At 45.0% G+C, this 21940-nt stretch overlaps 1 protein-coding gene across 1 annotated transcript in view; it reads right to left on the reverse strand.

The window, feature by feature from the left end:
• The window catches only part of NRG2 (neuregulin 2), a 283100-nt gene that overhangs the window by 86089 nt on the left and 175071 nt on the right, over nt 1-21940 (reverse strand). The window contains exon 3 of the mRNA XM_067566827.1: nt 20153-20324. Within this exon, the coding sequence (XP_067422928.1) occupies nt 20153-20324 (172 nt within the window). The remainder of the gene's footprint in view (nt 1-20152; nt 20325-21940) is intronic.

Below are 21940 nucleotides of genomic sequence, written 5' to 3' on the forward strand. Positions count from 1 at the left end.
TACTTTGACTTGATTGCACAATACTGTGATTAAAAAACTAGAAAGATATCAAATTAACCTGGCACACATTGAATGGATTAAAAGCTGGCCAAATTGATAGATCTCAAAATGTAACTGTAAATAGGGAACCATGACATGTTGACCTTTTTTCATAGGTGCTGAGCTTCCACAACTCCCACCGACACTAACCTCTCTGAGCCTCAGTTTTCCCTTCTGCAAACTAAGGATAACAGGTAAAATTTTCCACAGTGCATCCCTGTTATCAAATGGGACTTAAGTGCCTTCAGTCCTTCTGAAAACCATACCCTTTCTGCACTGGCACACTGTGACGGGCACCCTTGTCGAGCACACCCTCTCATGGCTCGCAGGGTACATAGCCTTCAGTTCCCTCTTGGTGCTTGCAGTCATTTACTCAGTCTCAGGAGCCAAGACCAAGATACCCCCTTTGTGTGTTCTCATGTATTAACTTCTTTTACAGAGTACAAAACCCCTTTTCTTTAACCCTGCAAGTCCAACCCTTCTTCTGGCCCTGATGTTAATGCCATCTCGGGTCTTCTCCCAACTTTGGGAATCCCCAACCCTCCTCCTGGATCTGGATTACGGTTCAAAAGACTCACTCTCCATAGATAAGGAGTCCACAGCTCTTCTCCTGCAGCTGGGTTATATGTCAGGCCACCATCTCCTGCCTCATGCAGCTGCCAGCTTCCTCTCCTTAGACACCTCCTCCTTCAACTGAGCTCTAGTCGCCTTTATCAGTCCCAGGTGAACATTATTCACTTCGTTGCCACCAGCCACTTTGACGTTAATTGCTTCCAGGGATGGGGGAGAAGACAGATTCATTCTCCTGAAAGAAGCCTCCTTAAAGAAGGGACCAGCCACCACATGACACACATTTTTTCCTTTGTAAGGCCCTTGGTGCAGCACAGAAGATGTTAAAGAACCCCCTGATGGTCAGTTTGTGGAGGATAGATATTGTAACGGGTTTGGGCTCCATTCTAATTTGATATGCACAGCACATTTCACGATGTACAGTAACAGGAAAAATTCATGCCAACATAAGAGTATCCCCCCTACCTACATGATCTATTTCAGGTGAAGGTTTTCTAGTCCTAAAGATACAAATTAGTAAATTGTTACTAGAATAGCAAGTTAATTACAAAGGGAGATGTTTGATAACTTTATCTCCAAGAAGAAGAGACTCCGTTTGGTTGTTTACCTAGAACTGAGGGAGAATGTGAACAAAAATGGGGATGGTATTTATAGAAAATCAATGTCAAGGTGAACCCAAAGAGGCTTATTCTTTCTAAGTGAACGGTCACTGTACTGTTACAACAGTTTATTTTCTGTCATGATTTGTGAAATCTGCACTGTGAAACGATGTTGTTCCATTAGACCCATCTGAGAACCAAAGATTTCTCTTGCATTCACAAAGTGGTAGTGTATAATTCAGTTCACGGACTCCTGGGGGGACTACAGAAGTTGAGAGCTGAAGTGTAGCCTAAGTAATAACATATCCATAATTACTTGTTTCATGCCATTAACTGTATCATTTAACATAGGAGCATAATGCTTCTGTGCTAGATGAATTTGTGGATGGGTGTAAGGGAGATACTCAAAGAAAGAGACTTTACAAAACCCAAACTAGACAGTCTGTCTGTCCATCCTCCAGTTCCATTGATCTAGAATTTTATACATCATAGTCCAATGCCTTATAAGTCTTAAGTAAAACAAAACCTCAGTTCCTTTCCCTCCTCCCCCAGGGAAGGATTTATTGATTTTGTTTAGTATGTGTGTTTTTAAAATAATAATACACTTATTATGGGAAATGTAAGTCAAAGAACTGAATTTTGTGTTTAGTTCTGAAAGCAGTGAGGTTAGGTCTGACACTGATGTTTTAAAGTAATGAGTTCCAAAGTTTTGATTCAGCCGCTGAGAAAACTGTCTCTTGCCCTAAGTATTCATAGATTTTTTTAAGGCCAGGAGGGACCACTCTGATCAAGCCTGACCTCCTGTATAACACAGGCCAGAGAACTTCCTCATAATAATTACCATTTGAATTAGAGCACGTCTTTTAGAAAAACATCCATTCTTGAAGTAGAATTGGTCAGGTATTTTTTAATAAAATATTTTTTTCATTGGAAAACGCCAATCTGTTGAAATCAAAACTTTTCATGGGAAAAGGTCAATTTCAATAAGTTTTTTTACTTGAAAATTTTTCGAAGAGGAGTTTCAAAGTTGTTGAAACATTTCCTTTTGACATTTTTCAAACGAAAATTTCCAGTTTTTCAGTTCAAATAAATTTTTCATTTTGAAATTTAAACTAATCAAAGTAAAAAAAATTAAATGGTTGAAATAGAAAGAAAACATTTCAAAATTATTAAAAATGAAATGTTTTCATTGACTCAAACCAAAAATAATTTGTACTTCCAATTTATGAACGTTTCCAAGATTCTAACCTTTTGTCCTGAACTTGGATGAGAACGTTTTTCTAATATCTTGAAAATTTTTGCAGGATGGGAAAGCCGTTTCCCACAGAGATCTGTTCACAAGAGTTACCATCCTGATGGGTAATTGCATTCTTCTTGAGAAAGGCAATCATCCTGGCTCCATATGGGCTTCATTCAGCTAAAGGGCCAGGGTCATATCTTAATTCATCTTTTATGTAACTACATTGACTTTAAACTTAATCTGGGGTAGATTTTACACTATTGTACCTATGATTTATTCACAAACTGATTATTTTCTGTAATCTCTGTATATTATTTAGCCACAGTGAATACTGTATTAGGAGATACTCTGAATTACCTCAACTCATACTCCCATTTTCCTGAATTTTGGATGAGACATAAAACAAAGGTCCAAACCAATTTTGGTCATTAAAGATTCCAAGAAATTTTTAACATCAGTAGCTATGTTAGCACCAGTGTCCTGGTCAAATTCCAATTTTTTTCCTCCCTGAATCCCATCCCTTCTTATTTCCAGTTGGAAACAGCTTCTCCCCTCCCCACCCATTCATCTCCTAATAAAAACACTTACGTAGTGTCGCTGTAAGCTGATAAACAGCTACCACACTGCACCCCAGAGCTGTCTGCATTTAATTGGTGAGAGACAGAGCTCTATATACTGATAGGTTGTAAACTGCTTTGGGATCCTTCAGGATGAGAATTATTATATAAAAATATCACAATTATTATTAATTTCCTAAAACTAGACTACCAGGATGGAGAGTTGGCATATGCTGCCTGTGAGATAATGCATTTTGAGAGAATACAGAGAAGGCCAAAAAGGAATTCATTTTATTCTCTTCTAATGGTGTGAATTTGAAGATTATATTGAGGGAGGCCCTTACATTTGCTATTAGAAGAGTACTGTGCATATTAAATAAGCTAGGCAAAAGAACTCCCATCAGGAGATACTAGAAAGGAAATTCATAAAGGTCTTATAAAGGACATTAAATATGATGATATGATTAAATATTAACTAAATTCCACTCTGTTTTGATAACATTATGAAAAGGGAGAGAGTGAAATTCACCCCTGTGCTTAAGGCTAACCCAAAAGCATATGTGTATACCACTTACAGTCCACTTAAGTCCTGTTCAGATGGACTAAACAGTGCATAAACCTTGTGCAGATCCTTTGCTTGGGGTGAATCTCACCTAGACAGAGCAGTTTAATATCTGGCCAGAAGATTGGGAATGGTCAGTTAATTAATTTTCTCCTAAACAGAAAACTGTTGTCCTACCACAATACTCATGCTAAGAATCTGAAGCGGATCCATCGCATTACATTTGCGCTCAGTCCCCTAAATCTGAGGAACTTCTAAAGGAAATTCATCTTCCAAAGCAGACAACAGGATGAGAAAAATCAAATGGAAGAGGCCCTCAGAAGGAAGTGTAATAGACTGCATGGAGGATACGGCCATGGGAAAGCACCTGGATTGCAGTAGGGATGCGGAATGGTTCAGAAATGAGTCACAACCTTGAATTTTCTCCCACTCTCAGAAACAAATTTGAACCACCCTATTTCTTAACCTGACGTTTTATTCACTTTTTACAGAATACAATTTTGTAAGCCACACACGCCTATGGGTGTTTGAAAACCACATACGGACTCATGACTCCGAGCACACAGGTTTGTATTGTGGGGCATAATCTAGTTATGTTAAGACTAGGTGATAAAACCGGACAGCAAATGGGAAACATAAAATAGCCTAACATGAAAAAAAGAGAGAAGTGAGGTGTGGAAGTCATGAGACAAGCAACGTCCTCTCCCAGATAAGGGTGGGTGGGAATCAATATTTCCTGTTCTCCAAGCCAGCATTCATTCCTTGCCACAGCTGTGGTGACAGCTGTCTGCCAAGCCTACTTCTCCCACTAACATCCTTCTGGGTCTCCAGAAGGCAACTCGGACATCCCCATAGCCCACTTTCCTACTGTCTTCTGGCACTGATTCTCTTCCAAGGAAGCAGGTTTAAGGACCTTCTCAGATTAAGTGCTGCTCTGTCCTGACATGCAGCTTTGTAGCAACAGCGACTTCTCACTCCACAGCTCTGTTCTCTCACTATATCCAGAGTTGGAGAGTCTGACATTACCGGGGGGGGAAAGGAAGATTATACATTCCCCTGTGCCGCAGAATCTGCGAGAATGAGCTGGATTCCCTTCTGGGCCATCCATCATAACAGATTTGTTAAGAATTAATCAGTATGTAAGTTCCAGCTACGTAGTCACGTGGGCAACCCCATTTTCCTCTAATGCTGCCCCCATGTGCAAGCCTACTGAACAGGCCTGCATGCTCCCCAGCAAGGCAGACTAAGTTTGAGGACAGGCCCCTGATTTCGGTAGCACTTGCATGTAGGAATCTGAAAAGTCTGGGTCGGGTTTAACGCTATTTAAACAACAAATCAAGATTTTTTAGTTTACTTAATGGGAAAATACAATCAGTGCAGGCTCCCTGGCATTATATAGGCTGATATTTAATTGAACTGATGTCACCTTTCCCCATAGATGTTTTGCACATTCGGGAGGTGTCCTTTCCAAGTGAAAGGGGTAGAAATGCAATTCCTTTTAAAGAAAAATGTCGGTTCTGGAGCCCAGTTCTGAGGATCGGGTGGAACCCTCTCCATGCTTCATGGCTGCAGAGCCTGGGGCTGCATGCTGACTGTACAGGCATCATGGAGGACATAAGTGCAGGGCAATGGGGGTGGCACAGATGTAACTAAGGACAACAGTGGGCCTGCAGAATCTGTATTCAGGATGAAAATGCGTGAGCTCAATTTCTTCAATCTTAAAATGAGTTTTCAGGGCTGGCAGCTAGAAGAAAATATCTGTTTCCTGATAAACTGAGCCATTTGGTATGGCGCCAATGAGAGATTGTAAGAAGGAAAATCACAATGCCATGTCCCCAGTCTCATCTGAGAGTAGAGCTGCACTTTCAGTTGGATGCTCTGGTTCTTCACAAGCTCCTTGGATGGAGCTGTAGTAAAGTGCGTAATGCCCCAGGTTTGGGAATCCCAGATTCTGACCAATTCCTAAATGTTTATCCTGTGGGAGCAGCAGTATGATACACAGTCAGACTCTAACTCCCCATGGCAGGACCAAGTGCCAGCTCGGTGGGTTAAACCAGGCTGCAGGGGCCAGAAACCAGAGCCAAGAGTTAGAGCTGGAGTCCAAACCAGGGGTTGGTGCCAGAGTCAAGAACCAGGAGCCAGCCAAGAAGAGTAGCACAGCAGGCCAGAAAGAGGGCTGGAGCTGATGAAGGCCAGGAGCAAGGTAGGAGAAAGAGCGATCCCAGCTGTAGTCTGAAGTGTTGAGCAGCCAGTGACCCTCTGCTGCTGAACTTAAAAGTTGGCCTGTTGGCTCCCCTCAGCCAATCAGGTGGTCCTACAACAACCCAGCTGAACTCTCTGATTTACCTGGAGGCTACGCTGGCTAATCCTCAGGCTCAGATGAAGGCACTCAGTGCTGACACCCCACCACCTTTTGCCCTGCCCTTCTCCTCAGCTGGCTCCTGCATGGCCATTGATGTAACAGATGCCAGCTCTGGCATCGCCAGCCTCAAGCATTCAACAGTCATGAGTCATGTCCCACCACAATCGCAAGGTTTCTAATAGACGAGTGGGCAGGTGTTTCTTTTATTTGCTTTCTTGTGTTTGAACCTTTACAGTGCAGTCAGGCCACATTTTCAAGCTTTGTTCTGCAACGACAAAGGCTGGTGAGTGTGCATTCCCTTTCTTCTTCGTGCCTAAGCCACACAGAATAGGAATCAGTTTCAGCCCCAACTGGGAAGCCTTCCTTCTTTAGCTCAAAATTATAGCAGCGCACAAGCTGTCACACTGGCTTTTCTGAAGTGGAAGTAATCCGATTAACATGAGACAAGTTAAGAAAAATTGTGATTATTTCTGGTGAAAAAATGAGTTTCTAACGTGACAAAAAAGGCATGGATCAGTATTAATACTGAGGCATTTGCAATGTAGTGAAGGAGCAGAAGCTAGATACAGGGGCCTTCTTATCTGGGACTGTTAGAAATGTTTACATACACAACCAAAATCATAAATTTACAATAAAATTGTTGTAACTTTCAAAAAACAGTTCCCAAAGAGAATGAAAACACTCCCTTCCAAAGAGTCATGCCAGCTATCCAACTGTGGAGAGAGAAGCATGGTAAAAAAAATTCTTTATCGGACCCCAAAGTGAACAGTCAGTTGCTCCTAAACTCAAAACAAACTAAGGACCTGATATTGCAGACACTTCAACGTGGCTGTCACTATACGCATGTGAGCACTCCCATTGAGTTCAATGGGAATGTCTACTCTGCACACTAACCCTGGTCTTGGACTCAGGTTTGAGCCCAAGTTCCCCTTCAGTCTACCCACTCGGGTTAGCAAGTATTCAGGTCCCAGGTCCTAGTACCCAGCTGGTGGGGGGTGGGTCAGAGGCTCAGTCCCATTTTGACAGGTCCAAGCCCTGTAATTTTGCACTGTGGACACAGCTCCAGGCTGTGAGTGAGGTGGTTTGCTTAGTGCCGTCTGGATGCATTAAGACAGCTGTGAGACACAAGCCCACCAGGTTTACAATGCAGTGTGGACACAAGTCCAGGCTTGGAAACACCAAGTCCAGAAGCTTGGGTTCCCCAGACCCGGATTTACCATGCAGCAGAGACATACCCTGTGAGATTACTCATGTAGGGAAAGTTACCCAGGTGTTTCAATTTTTGCAAGCTCAGACCCTGCCTCCAACTTATTATATGTATAGAGTCATCCAATTGTTGCTTCAATGGCATTTATACCAATTTACTCTAAGGTAGCACTGCCTTTAAATTCTCCTGAGATATGTTCCCTCTTCTCTTAAACCCACCTGTGTAACTTCTAGTTTGTGCAACAGCCTCAGAGTAATTGTCCATCTTGTTTTACCCTAACTTTAGCTTTTTTTAATCTCTGTAGGATGCACATTTTTCTGCAGGCCTAATTCACCACTGATGTAAAGAGGTGCAGTTCTGCTCAGGACAAGGGGGTAGCCCCTGCTAACCTCAGTGATAAATTAAATTCCTGATTTGTCTCAGCCTTCTGGGAGAGTACTGTGTGGAAATGAGATGGGGAAGATACCTCCCAGGGTAATAACAGGGTGGCTGGATGACGCTGTAAGTAGGACAGTCCCCTCATAAGCTCATCAAATGGTCAACCTAATCCAAACAGACCATCCAAAATTTATCACTACAGTGATGGGCAAACCTTGAAGTCTCAGTCATCTCTTTGCATGCCAAAGGAAAGAGCCTAGATCAGGAATGGGATACAAAAGCAATTTGAACCAGCAGACCATCAAGTGTTTGATCTAGCCAGCTCTCACTGACTTCAATGGAAGAGCCACATGCACATCTTTCTCAGGATTGAGCTCAGGATGAGAAAGTGGCAGAAGAAAGATAAGCTAACGTTTCTGCTCCTAGAAAAAAGTGAACTCCCCACACTCCCGTCGTAGTCAGGGCTTGACAGTTTGGCAAACCACCATGAGTAGAGTAATTCAAGCTTAACTTTGTTTTCCAGAGCTTTGGAAAAGATCTCTCATGCTCTGATCAGCATTGGTAGTTGAGGTCTACTCTGGCAATCTGAATACAGATTAATTCACCTTGCTGTGGTTTCCCATCAATTGTATGTTATTTAAATTTAGCAGGAGATAAGAACACCACCCAATAATTTCTTCCACCCAAGATGTAGGTTTCCTTTCTGTACAAGGCAGGCTTGTCCAAACCTGTTCCTAATTAGTGATGGAACATGCAGTTCAGAAGCAAGGAATCAGGATTTTTCCCCTCCCTCCAGTGAACTCATTGAGAAGGATGACTCCCCTGCCCTGTGGCACTGGAAGGTTGTGCTTGTAGTTAATAAAGCGATAGATAATTGATGAGAAATCTGAGCTTTTGACTTACAGGTAATTGCTAGTCTCTTTGGTACAATATACTCTATTTCATAGTGAGTGTCTCCCATTTAAAAAGAATTCAAGTATATTCAGTTTGGGGAAGCATAGAAGTTTCCATCCCCTACCCCTTAACAATACTTACCTCTTATATGGCACTTTTCAGCCTAGATCTCAAAGTGCTTTTACAGAGGGGTGTTAGCCCCCCTTTTAGAGGTGAGGAAACTGAGGGACAGAGAGATTAACTCAATGACCATACCTCAACTCCCATTCTAGTGCTCCATTCACTGGACCACACTGCACAGAGAATAAGATATTTCAAGAGGATCACAAAGAATTAGAATTAGATCATAGATCTGAAAATAACACAGACGTGTGTGGGATTCCTAAGTAACCAGACAGACATCCATCCCAGCACAGCTAAGTAATCCAAAAGTCCAACTCTGTGCAATGGCCACTCGCCTGGCTCAAGCAGATATCATGCAGCTTCCTATGAGTGGGTCTCTTGGATTAGACCTTAAAACACAGGTCCTGTCAGCTCTGTTGGATGAATTAAACAGTCTTTGGTGCTTTCTGCAAGCATAAAGGTTTCCCCTGCTCTCCTGGCCCAAGATTTCCCCTCCCCAACACTATCCTCCAAAGGGCAATAGAGGATTGAATCCTCTGTACCAGGAGGTACTAGGAGACCCCACCTCGCTGGGATACCAGCATTCCCACAGAGTATGAATGGGGTCGGATATTTAGCCATGGTGGTTCTTGCTACATGCACAGGGTTGAATTGAGCTTCATTTGAAAGTTTCTAGCCATAAGAGGAATGAGGTTCCAGAGTAGCCTTCCAACCGCAGCTGTGGAGGCAGAGAACCTAATTAGCTGTAAGATGGAGCTTGAGAAGTTCATGAATGGGATAACATGACAGGCTGCCTGTGAAAGCAAGGAACTGGGCCCATGGATCCTGGAGGTCCCTTCCAGTTCTACATTCATAAGTGGCCTCAGAAAGACGTTTTCAAGGCCACATTGCTTGAGAGGAGAGAGTTCCCCTGGAGCACGGAGTAGGGATCCCTTCTGCTTGCTGGGAGCCTTTCAGCACTGACAGACTTCAGTGCCTCTTGCCTTCTCATTCCGGGTCTCTCCTGCTCCCACTGGGGCCTGTTCTGGAGTATTTCTAACTGTGATGGGCAAAATATTTGCAGACAAACACAAAACTCCCTGATCCTTCCCCCAGGATTTGAACAGGGCTGTTTCTCATGTGTTTCGTGCTTTCAGCTGAGAGCGGAAAGGTAAGGACCACATCACTGCCTGCCTGGTCTTTTCAATCCCTCTGAAAGCAGATAGCCCCAGCAAACTCAGCTGAGAAGAAAATCAGGCTCCAGGGGAACCCGGAGTACGTGCCGTCAAAAGCATAACTCAGCCAGCAGCTTATACCACCCTCTGTGCGATGAATGCATAACGGGAGATCTGCCTCTTTAGGACAAGGGGCAGCATGTTTGGAGCAGCCCTAAGGTTTGCCTGATTACCACTTTGGTAGACAAGTCTCTGCCTCTGCGCAGCTAACCAGCCCTGTGAGAGGAGTCAGAAATGCCAGATGCATTCCAGGCTCCCTTGCCAGAAAGCAGGGATGGGTGCAGAAGACAGAGCTGGGCTGGGCTGGGCTGGGATGGATGTCTGTCTGGAGAGGAGCTTGGGGGGCACCTTGGGACTACGGTTTCATTTCAGGTCAAGAGCCCCCAGAGTGACAATGCAGGACTCCTGCTTTTGAGGGTATTACACCTTGGGACTTTTATTCTGTCAGAAGAAAGAGCTTTTATCACCATACATGTTTCTGGCCTGTCAATGGCTGCAGGCCAGCTTGGTGCCATGGAAACTAGTAAATGCAACATTGTTACCTGAGAGGAGGCTCTTGAGGGAAGAGGATTGGTTCTTCCTCACACTTTTACCTCTGTTATGGGAATCATAGGCCACTAATCACTGTGGTAGCCCGGAACTCTGTGGGCAGGTGGGGAAATCACCTTCTGCCAGCAAGCCAGCCTCACTGTCTGTCAGAGGGTGCCAAAGCAAGAGGAAGAGGGCCTCTGGGTTCAGGGTGAGGGGCAGGAAGATGTTACAGCGGGTGGGAGGAGAAGGTCTCTGGTTGAGAGAAGAGGAAGGATGGTCCACTGGTTATGGTGCTGGCCTGAAACATTGAAGCCCAATTCCCAGCTCCAAGACAGACCTCCTGGGTAAGCTTGGAGAAGTCACTTCATTCCTCTAGGCCTCAGTTCTCTCATATGTGCAATGGGGATAACAGCACTGCCCTACCTCACAGGGTTGCTGTGAGGATAAATGAATTAAAATTGTAATATGCTCAGATACTATGGTAACAAGGGCCATATAAATACCTAAGGCAGAGAGAGAGAGCACACACAGGTGGATACACTTTGTGCCTACATAAGATGTTCTTGGGTAATTTCTACATAACATCCTGCACCTCCTGTTAATATAAGTGCATTCATAGCAAGCACCATCTGACTTCAGACTGTGTGCATACGCAATTGCAGAGGGACTGGTTACAGTGCTCTCATTTAGTTTGTGTTGATACTTCCATTCAAAGCCCTCTCTTGACCGACCTTCTAACTTTCCATAGGAGGTAGGTGTTACATTAATCACAAAAAGATCAGTAATGAGTGAAGTCAATAATTATTTGGGTGACTTCAAAATCTATAGAATTAAAATTGTTTTAATGGCAAGTAGTCAACATTTAGCCATTTTAGCACCTTACACTGTATTGTAATTGATTTATTTTAGTCGCTTCTAATTTTAAAATGAATATTCTACGCACACCATAATAAGTACACACTCTTATGCACTGGATATGTTAGCGGAAAATTAACTTTCAGACTTCCAAGTGACCAAACAATCCTATTTTTATAGTCTGTTTCTTTGTCAGCTGTGTCAGGATATACAAAATCATAAATGGATGGACTGGGAAATTACAGGATTACATCAAATGTCAACACTGCTCTGAAAAATGACTAATTGTCATACGATTATGAATTGGCTCCTGCAGGAGGTGTGCTGTTCTGTTGCCCCATTCCCAAGCCTTCCCAGGAGAGAAATCTTCTCCATAGCTGTTAGAATCATAGAATCATAGAATATTAGAGTTGGAAGGGACCTCAGGAGGTCATCTAGTCCAACCCCCTGCTCAAAGCAGGACTAACCTCTGCTATATCATCCCAACCAGGGCTTTGTCAAGCCGCAGCTTAAAAACCTCTAAGGATGGAGATTCCACCACCTCCCTAGGTAACCCATTCCAGTGCTTCACCACCCTCCTAGTAAAAAAACTTTTTCCTAATGTCCAACCTAGACCTCCCTCCCTGCAACTTGAGACCGTTGCTCCTTGTTCTGTCATCTGCCACCACCGAGAACAGCCTAGCCCCATCCTCCCTAGAACCCCCTTTCAGGTAGTTAAAGGCCGCTATCAAATCCCCCCTCACTCTTCTCTTTTGCAGACTAAACAAGCCCAGTTCCCTCAGCCTCTCCTCATAAGTCCTGTGCTCCAGCCCCCTAATCATTTTGGTTGCCCTCCGCTGGACTCTCTCCAACTTGTCCACATCCTTTTTGTATTGGGGGGCCCAAAACTGGACACAATATTCTAAATGCGGCCTCACCAATGCCGAATAGAGGGGAATAATCACTTCCCGTGACCTGCTAGCAATGCCCCTCCTAATGCAGCCAAATATGCCATTAGCCTTCTTGACAACCAGGGCACACTGCTGACTCATATCCAGCTTTTTATCCACTGTTACGCCCAGGTCCTTTTCTGCAGAGCTGCTGCCCAGCTCGTCGGTCCCCAGTCTATAGCTGTGCATGGGATTCTTTCTTCCTAAGTGGAGGACTCTGCACTTTTCTTTGTTGAACCTCATTAGATTTCTTTTGGCCCAATCCTCCAGTTTGTTTAGGTCACTCTGTATCCTATCCCTACCTTGCAGGGTATCTACCACTCCCCCCAGCTTAGTGTCGTCCGCAAACTTGCTGAGGGTGCAATCTACCCCATCCTCCAGATCATTAATAAAGATGTTGAACAAAACCGGCTCCAGGACTGACCCCTGGGGAACTCCGCTTGTGACCGGTTGCCAGCTAGACATGGAGCCATTGATCACTACTCGTTGAGCCCTATGCTCTAGCCAGTTCACTATCCATTTTATAGTCCATTCATCCAACCCATACTTCTTTAACTTGCTGATAAGAATACTGTGAGAAACCGTATCAAAAGCTTTGCTAAAGTCAAGGTATATCACATCCACCGCCTTCCCCACATCCACAGAGCCAGTCACCTCATCATAGAAAGCAATCAGGTTGGTCAGGCATGACTTTCCCTTGGTGAATCCGTGTTGACTGTTCCTGATCACCTTCCTCTCTTCCAAGTGCCTTAAAATGGATTCCTTAAGGACCTGCTCCATGATCTTTCCAGGGATTGAGGTGAGGCTGACCGGTCTGTAGTTCCCCGGATCCTCTTTCCTCCCTTTTTTGAAGATGGGCACTATATTTGCTTTTTTCCAGTCCTCAGGGACCTCCCCCTGTTGCCACGAGCTTTCAAAGATAATAGCCAATGGCTCTGAAATCACCTCAGCCAACTCCCTCAGCACCCTCGGGTGCATTGCATCCGGCCCCATGGACTTGTGAATGTCCAATCCTTCTAAATAGTCTTGAACCTGTTCCTTCAGCACTGCGGGATGTTTGCCTCCTTCCCATTCTGTGCCACCCAGTACAGCAGTCTGGGAGCTGATCTTGTCTGTGAAGACAGAGGCAAAAAAGGCATTGAGTACCTCAGCCTTCTCCACATCCTCCGTCACTAGGTCGCCTCCCTCTTTCTTTAAGGGGCCTACACTTTCCCGAATCTTCCTCTTGTTGGCAACATGCCTGTAGAAACCCTTTTGTTCCCCTTCACGTCCCTTGCTAGCTGCAACTCCAATTGTGCTTTGGCCTTCCTCATTTCATTCCTGCACTTTCGAGCAGTGTTTATATAATCCTCCCTAGTCATCTGACCAAGCTTCCACTTCTTGTAAGCTTCTTTTTTGCGTTTAAGTTCGCCAAAGACTTCTTTGTTAAGCCAAGCTGGACGCCTACCATATTTGCTATTCTTTCTGCACATCGGGATGGTTTGCTCTTGTGCCCTCAATAAGGTCTCCTTAAAATACAGCCAGCTCTCTTGGGTTCCTTTCCCCCTCATATTAGCCTCCCAGGGAATCCTGCCCATCAGTTCCCTGAGGGAATCAAAGTCCGCTTTTCTGAAGTCCATGGTCCGTATCCTGCTGTTCCCCTTTCTTCCTTTCATCAGGATCCTGAACTCGACCATCTCATGGTCACTGCTGCCTAGGTTGCCACCCACTTCTACTTCCCCTACCAAATCTTCCCTGTTTGTGAGCAGCAGGTCAAGAGAAGCACGGCCCCTAGTTGGTTGCTCCAGCACTTGCACCAGGAAATTGTCAGCGACACTCTCCAAAAACTTCCTGGATTGTTTGTGCTCTGCTGTATTGCTCTTCCAGCAGATGTCAGGGTGATTGAAGTCTCCCATGAGAATCAGGCCCTGTGAACTGGAAACTTTCCCCAGTTGAGTAAAGAAAGCCTCATCTACCTCATCCTCCTGGTCTGGTGGTCTGTAACAGACACCCACCACGACATCACGCTTATTGTTCTTGCTTCTAAGCTTAACCCAGAGACACTCAACTGACTTATCTCCAGTTTCATACTGGAGCTCAGAGCAGTCATAGTGCTCTCTTACATACAGTGCAACTCCTCCCCCCTTTCGCCTGTTGTCTCTTGCCACCTCTTTATAGTGATTTCCTGTTTATCGGACAGTTCTCCTGTCGTGTAAAGGATTATACATGGAGAAAGTGTCGTGGAAAAAATATTTTACATCCAATACATCCATGATGTTAAATAAATAAATCAATTTCCAAATTCTATCACTTCCAATAAATGATGCAGGTGGATAGGTTATCAGGTGTCATAGGACCCCATCAATGGTAACATGTATGTATAAATCACAACAATTAGCTTCAGTGGAGCTTTTAATCAGTAGATCTCAAAGTGCTTTACAAAGGAGGTCAGTGGGGAAACTGAGGCACAGAGCAGTGAAAACTTGCCCCAGGAGTAGCATGTCTCTGGGCAGAAGCAATGGGAGGAGGGTTGATAAAGGAGGGTTTACATTGAAGAATTGACATATTCATGATCCATTGATCAATAATTGTCAGTTCTCACCAAATACAGAATTGTTATACTACAATGAGTTTGCCTAGTTTTGTAGCCTATTGCATAGGTCATAAAATTGCTGGACAAAGGGTTCTTCTACTCAGAAAATGCAAAGCAGAGTGTAAAAAATGACCCCACCCCAACAAAAGATTGTGTGGCTTGCTGGAGATTCTTGTATTAGAAGAGCACATGAAGGCTGCATGACTCCACGTGGGATCTAAATGGGGGCTCACATAGGTGTGGTGTGGAAGGGCAAAGGATTAGGCCTGCCTGTAAAGGCCTATGATTGTTTAAGTATATTCTTATCACTACTCTCACTGTGACAGTCATAGGCCTTGTACTTCGGCTAAGCAGCAGAGGCAGCCATAAATTGGGAAGCATGTGATCACATCCACATTCCAAACAAATTACATTAAAACAAAGCAATACCAGGCTGTTAAGAAGGCGATCCACTCTAACATCTCCAGATAAAGGAAGGATCCTAGAATGTTTAAAGAAAACTTTGTTTGATAGCATTCTGTCTGGTTTTTAAACACTTGTCAACAGTTGTAGTTGTAGAATCTACACTTCATATTGTTTGGTCATTATGATACCCACTGTTCTGATAATTTCTGTCTGATTCTTTGATTGTCTCTGTCTGTCCATAACTAACTGTAATCAGTTGAGGTGATGAGATATGATTGGTTAGAGAATTATGTTACAGTATGTTAGGATTGGTTAAAGAATTATCTTGTAATATTTTTAAGAAAATGATTGGTTAAGATACACTAAGGTCAAACAGGAAGTAAGATGGGAAGAAGGAAAATTATTGGCGTGAAGAACTGGGATTCTTGCTTGATTACTTCAATAAATCCCATAGTATTGCCTGCTGCTGGACTCTGGACTTCTGCTTTTGTCAGTGGACCAAGAACTAAGGGAGGGGGCCTTAATAATCTACCCTAAGGGCAACTGAAATCTCCTGTCCTTTCCAACCAGTGGACTATTTGATTGCAGTGAAAATGATAGTTTACCTGTAAAGGGGGAGGGTAGAAGAGGGACTTTGTTTGTAGAATGAGAGCGGTCCTTTGCTTAAATGGATGCTACTGGACATTTTGGCAAGTCAGTGGTTGCTCTGGGGTAGAATACATGCTGGGGACTGTTCTTTGGACTGTGTCCAGGTGATGGAGGACTTTCAATGCCCTGGCTATACTGAGGCCAAACAGGAGACGTAGTGGAAGAAAGAGATGACACTTGCCATCAGTATCTAGGCTATGGCTCATAAAGTGGGGGCTGAACCTAGACAACTGCTATGTCATTTCACCCATCTCTTTAATCCTGTCTAAGCAGCTCCAAATATAGTCAAGCTAGGGCTAGCTCAAAGAACCAGTGGGGCAGGCAAAGGCAGCACACATTAAGAGCTTAGTCTTGGTGTGAAGGAACCAGTGAGGGGGAAAACAGCATTCTGTTTTCTCAAGCTAGAGAAAAGTACAACCAGGCTTCAGCAATTGCATGGAGCAGTGCTCCCGGGAACACGTACAGGTAGCAAAGAGACATCTCTGCCCTTTCCCGTTCTCTGGTCGGAGGGCACGTGCAGACTGTCTGAGTTATGTCCCCAGCCAGGCCCCTTCTGTAGCTTCCACATCATGTTGCCCCTGATTCAGCCAGGAAATAACATCACAGGGGTCAACGGCACAGAGATTGTATCAGACATTTTCTTTGTCCTGCTGTGTCTCTCATCATATCCCTGGTGTCTCCTTTTTGCTTTAATTTTGCTGTTACTGGGATGAGCCAGGGCTCCCCCAGTATTTCTGTTTCTGCTGTACCCTGCTGTGGGAGTGAGCTACTGAACACTTGGTTTACTGCTCAGGTGACACTGTCTTGAAGTAGAGCTAATTTTTTTGTCAGCTTGGGGGCAGTGAGCCTGGGCTATAACAATGTGGTTGGAAAGCCCTTCTACTTCAAAGTTGGGGATTTCTTCTCTTTTTGAGATTTGTTCATGGTCCCATGGCTCTAGTTAGAGAAGATGGCCAGGACAATCTCAGCAAAAGCCTCTGCACTATTAATTACAGGCTAGTACTTCTGCCACCTCAGAAACATCCACTCAGATTCACCATGGAGGCTTCTAGGTACCCCATTACCACAGGATCTGGGTGCTTCACACACACATACGTTTAGCCAGTGAGATAACGTAATAACACTTCCCCGAGTTTTACCAGTGGGGAAGAGAGACGCAGCGAGACTTGACAGAATTTTTTTTCTGAATTCTAAAAACCCTGCAGCTGATGTGGGTAATTTAAATCTTGGATTAAACTGGAGTGAGGCTGTAGCTGGACCTCTTCCCCCAGTAGAACAGTGTTCTCCCAAAGACGCTGCAAGTTTTGGAAAGCAATGTCAGAGAGAAAGCTGTGAGGGGTTTTAGGTGGAAGGCAGGGCCTGGCGGGAAATGATCCAGTTACCAGACAGCTTTTGCCAGGCCTTGCGTGTGATACGTACAAACACAACGTTTGGGTGGGAGGGCACTGTCACCTCCCCTCTTCATTACAGGGCTCCCCTACCTCCCCGCCTCTCACTTCCACACAGAGGCGCTGCCAACCGCTTGCTGACCCATGTCATAGCATCTCCCTTTCACCTACATCAATGGTTCCCAACCTGGGGGGCAGGAACCCCTTTGGGGGGTGCCAAAGATTACAGGGGGTCCATGAGGCTTCAGTAATATTGAGGTCATTTAGCCCTCCTAGCTCTGCACCGGGCATCGCAGCCTTGAGCTCTGTGCCGGCCAGAGTGGAGAAGCAGCCTCCCCCAGTCCTGCATCGGCCATGCACTTGGCCTGAGAGGAGCCTCATGCCTGTGGGGGCCTGGAGCAGCCTCGGCCAACCCACCAGGGCCCACCTCCGTTACTTCATTCCATGAGGGACAGAAAGAGGGGGGCCACACAAGGTGTGTGGTGGCAGCAGCTGAGACAGGGAAGGCTTAGCTTCTTACTCAGGTAAGAGTAATTTATTATTATGTAATTTAATGTTATTACTATTATAGGTGTTTATAGGGGTTAGATGTGTTTATGTGAAGGGGTGGGAGAAAATGGGGGGCATGTTTTACCTGGTGTTAACTAGTGGGGCTTTCACTCAAAAAGGTTGGGAACCACTGACCTACAGCATCTGCCCAGAGAAACACAAAAACAGTGGCGGTTTACTGCCTTTGAGAGTTTGCCCCTGGCCTGCATATGTGGGTGGGTATTTATCCAGCAACCTAGGCATGAATGCGACTATGGTCAGAGAAGCCCCTTCCTGACATATGTAAAGAGAAGACCTGTGCGCCGGGGCACCCCCTCACAGCCAGAGGTCATTCACAGCACCCTGCCCACCTCCGCGGCTGCACGGCCTTCTTTAAGTCCACAGCTCAAAGGTAATTGAAAACATTCCCATGCTGGGAAACCCAGTTTATTGAGTCCTTACACAGTCCCCAGCCCCAGTTCAGTGTCTCTCTCCCCTTAGGTAGGGAGTCGCCAGCCCTCTTTCCCAGAGCTGGGCCCCAATTGAAGCTCAGCCTTCAGATTCTGACTTCCAAACTCCCCTAGCATCAGGGCCTTCTTGCTACCTTAGCAGGCTACTTCCAGCCTTCCTAGCTACAGTAGCTCCCCTGGTCTCAGGGTCTTCCTTGCAAGAACCTTTCCTCACCATCTGCTACCACTCCCTGAGACTACAGCTTCCTGCTGCCCTTTATAGGAGACACCAATCTTCCATCAGGGCCCATCCAGGCTGTTAACAGGGCACAGGTGGGCTGGAGCACTTCTTTCTTAAAGGACTCAGTCCACACTGTGGATGGCCAAGGAGGAAGCAAAAGGAAATAAAGACATTGGCGTGGAGGGAGGAGGATTTTCCCTACCAGGATCAAACTCCAGAAGCCTCCAAGGTTGGTGCCTTGCACCCGATTCACAAGATTCAGGCTGTATCACTGACACATGCCGCAGCTGTGGGGCAAACACAGAAAGGCTCTTTTCTCAAGGACACTGGGAGAGACACTAACATGGCAGAGCAGTAGCCTCATTCTTCAGCGCCACTGGAGGAGAATTCTTTCCTGCAGCACAAAATGGGGGTGGACTACCCAGTCACACCACCCTTAGTGATAGCTGATATATCTCCTGCCACGGTTATGCCTTCATCTGGATAAGGCAGGAAACAATGATCCTTCCCTCTGCAGCAAGAACCTATTGGGCGGGGGAGGAGGTTGTCACTGTGGCCACTTCTTTGGAGAAGTATCCACATGTTCATCTTCTTGACCCCTTTGGTGCTGTGCACTAGACACTGCTGGTTTCAGAGCTGCTCCAGCTTCCACCCCTGGAGCAGATCAGTGACTCCAAGCCTCACCGACTGCAACACATACGTCCCCACTCTGGCTACGCAACTCCACCCACTCCCTGCTGGCTATACGCTGACTCCACTTTGCAAGAGCTTCATTCCAGAAGTACCAAGTGTTGACCAAAGGGACCCCTGGGGAAATCCATCTCTTCCCCCTGCTACAGAACTAGGAAGATGGTTTCCTCATCATCACCTTTAACCACGCTAGGAGAAAACAGATGTTGGACCTTCTGTGAAGTCTCTGAGTTAGCTACTGTGTAGGAAGGGAGCAAAGGAACTAGAATAAGAGGCTAGTTTCCTGTTTGCATCAGGAAGGATTAGCTAAGAGAATGAAGCAGCGATTTAAAGGTGAGGCAGGAAGGATTTAATTCCCATACCTTCCAAACATCACACACACTCATACAGCTGCAGCTCCAGGCATTCCTGGAAGATGAGATGGAAACACCCCAGGTTCTTGTGAGGAAAATAGGGAGCTCCCATCCGCCTTCTTTAGGAGCTTGGCTTTCCAGGGTCTCCAACAACAAAAGCTGACCAAGGAATTACCAAAAACAAATCTCCTCTGCTGGGACTCAGAAGATTTCTGTGTAGCTTAATGCTAAGCCAGCTCAGCAAGACAGTTCTGAGCACTAGTCTTCATACATTCCTCCATCCTTCTCCGCACAGGAAAGAAGCTGTGCTGGTGGGACCCCTGGGTACCCTCAAGAAGGTACTGCAATAGTACACAACAGTTTAGGACAGGAAATAAAAAGGAATAGTACATCCAGTTGAAACTGCAAGTCAAATTAAGGAAATCAGTGATGGAATTTGCCCAGGACACTGCGATTAATAATGCTACCCTTGTAAAAAGTGTCATTTTAATGATTGCAAATGATCAGGGCCTCAGTTTTATTCTTCCAGAAACACAGTGCCCTCAAACACCATCTTGGGACATCAGTTAATACTAACTCAGAAAACAGGATGCCACCTATAGCACTGTAGGAATTTTGGTGGTCTCCCATCTAAGTACCAACCCAGTCCTACCTGCTTAGCTTGTGAAATCTGACAGAGTCCATGAAGACATTGGTAGGGGTACAGGAAAAATAGATGCATCTGTCTGAACACTGACAGGAGGCAGTATGCTATATGACATTTATACCCAGACATTTGTTAATTTTTATGGTGCAAAGCAGCCAAGTTTCATACTTACTTGCCATTCCCATATTTTATTCGGATGTCCTTGCTCTTCTTCAGTTCTTTGCCATCTTTATACCATTTGTAAGAGGGCTGGGGATTTCCTGCAGTAGCCTCACATTTCAGCGAAATCTTTTCCCCAACGTGAACGTTTGGGCTCTTCAGTTTCTTCAGTTTGGGAGGAACAGCTGTGAAGAGAGAAATCAGACCAACGTGAAAACTTGCTTCCATAAGGGGCACAATGCAAGGGAAATTATACAGTCATGTTTCCCTCCGCTGAGGCTCCAAGAGAAGCATCTGATCTGCAGCTGCATTTACTGTAGAGCAACTCAGACTCAGTTGGATCCTTGTCTAAATACTTATCATTAGAACCATTATTTTTTTAATAAAAGCAAACAGGTGGGTCATCACAGCTGAAAATGCTCTGAAGGAAGCAGGCATCTGACTTCATGGGGAGGCCGAGCTCCTCATTTTCCACCTTTGCCCTGCATCTGCTGCAGATTTCCCAACCAATAGCTCCCCTTTTCCTCATGCATGAAGGCAGGCAATGTGCATCTCCATGTGCACAAGATAGAGGCAGCTTCATTCTGCTTCCCGTACCTAAGGACCTGCAAGCCAAGCTGAACACAGCGCAGCGGGAGCTCACAATACTGGCTCCTGGGAGGATTTTTCTCATCCCACCACTGCTGTCGCTAACCTTTTTGCTACGGCATCTTCTTTAACCTTTGCTGCTGACGACAGACACACTGTTGACCCTACAACCTCCGCTGCTCAGAGCTGTACTACTTGGCTATCGAAGAAGGGAATGGGGTGGGCGGTCATTCTCTTCCCCTCAAGCTCCATGCACTGAAGATTTCCTGCTGCTCATGTGCCTGCCTGTACAATCTGGGATGTACTGTGCATTAGCTCTTCTGCTGCTAAAAGGGAAGGCTGAAACACAGCTTAGCGGGGGAAATAAGTGCTGGTACAGGTGGTCACTCTGCCATTCAACACAATGGGCAAACAGGGCTCCTATGATGAAAATCCTGCCGTTGCAAAAGGATAAGGAGGGAGGGGCATCAGTTACTTGGGCCACAGTTGGAGGCATGACAGAATAGAGACCCCTGGGAGAGATTTTTACAAGCCCCTAGGAAGTGGAACATCCGAGAAGTCAAATTCTAGTCTGAGGCCTCCCTCTGAATGTGACCTTTATCGGATGCTTCAGAGAAGGGAAATAAGCTCATTAACTATGCACCTGGAAAATTGGATAAGGTTGTACCATTCGCACTTAACAACCCACAGCCAGAAACTATGTTATGCCCTAAGCCTGAGGATCAGCATCCCTTGCAATGTTTGTCTTACTGGATGTAACTGCAGTCTTTTCTCTTTGAATGTCTTTTTTTAAATTAAATCTTACCTTTTAAAAAAAAGTCTTAGTAAGTTATATTTGTCTTCAAATCCTGTACCAGTGCATTCCACTTGTTAATTATATGTTGCAGATAAAATATTTCCACTCTGCAATAAACACTGGTTGCCTTTTAATTTCACTGAGTGACCTGTCCTTGTGATATGGGATAGCCATAAGAGGAGGAGAATCAGATGGGCTTCATTGTCATCATTTTACAGAACTCTGCTATATTTCCTCTCATTCATCTTGCCAAGCTAAATAACCTACGCTTTGGGGATTTTTGAAATACTCTCTTTATTGAAGATTATTATATGCAAAAGTAAAAAAGGCAGTGTGATAACACTCATGGAAACATATGCTGAACATACAGAAAAGTCTAAAGTCTCTCCCGGAATTCACAGTTTAAAATCTCACCCT

Source organism: Emydura macquarii, unplaced genomic scaffold (genome assembly GCF_026122565.2).
Source record: "Emydura macquarii macquarii isolate MOO-44397 ecotype Brisbane River unplaced genomic scaffold, CSIRO-AGI_Emac_v2 contig_2768, whole genome shotgun sequence".
Taxonomy (NCBI): Eukaryota; Metazoa; Chordata; order Testudines; family Chelidae; genus Emydura; species Emydura macquarii.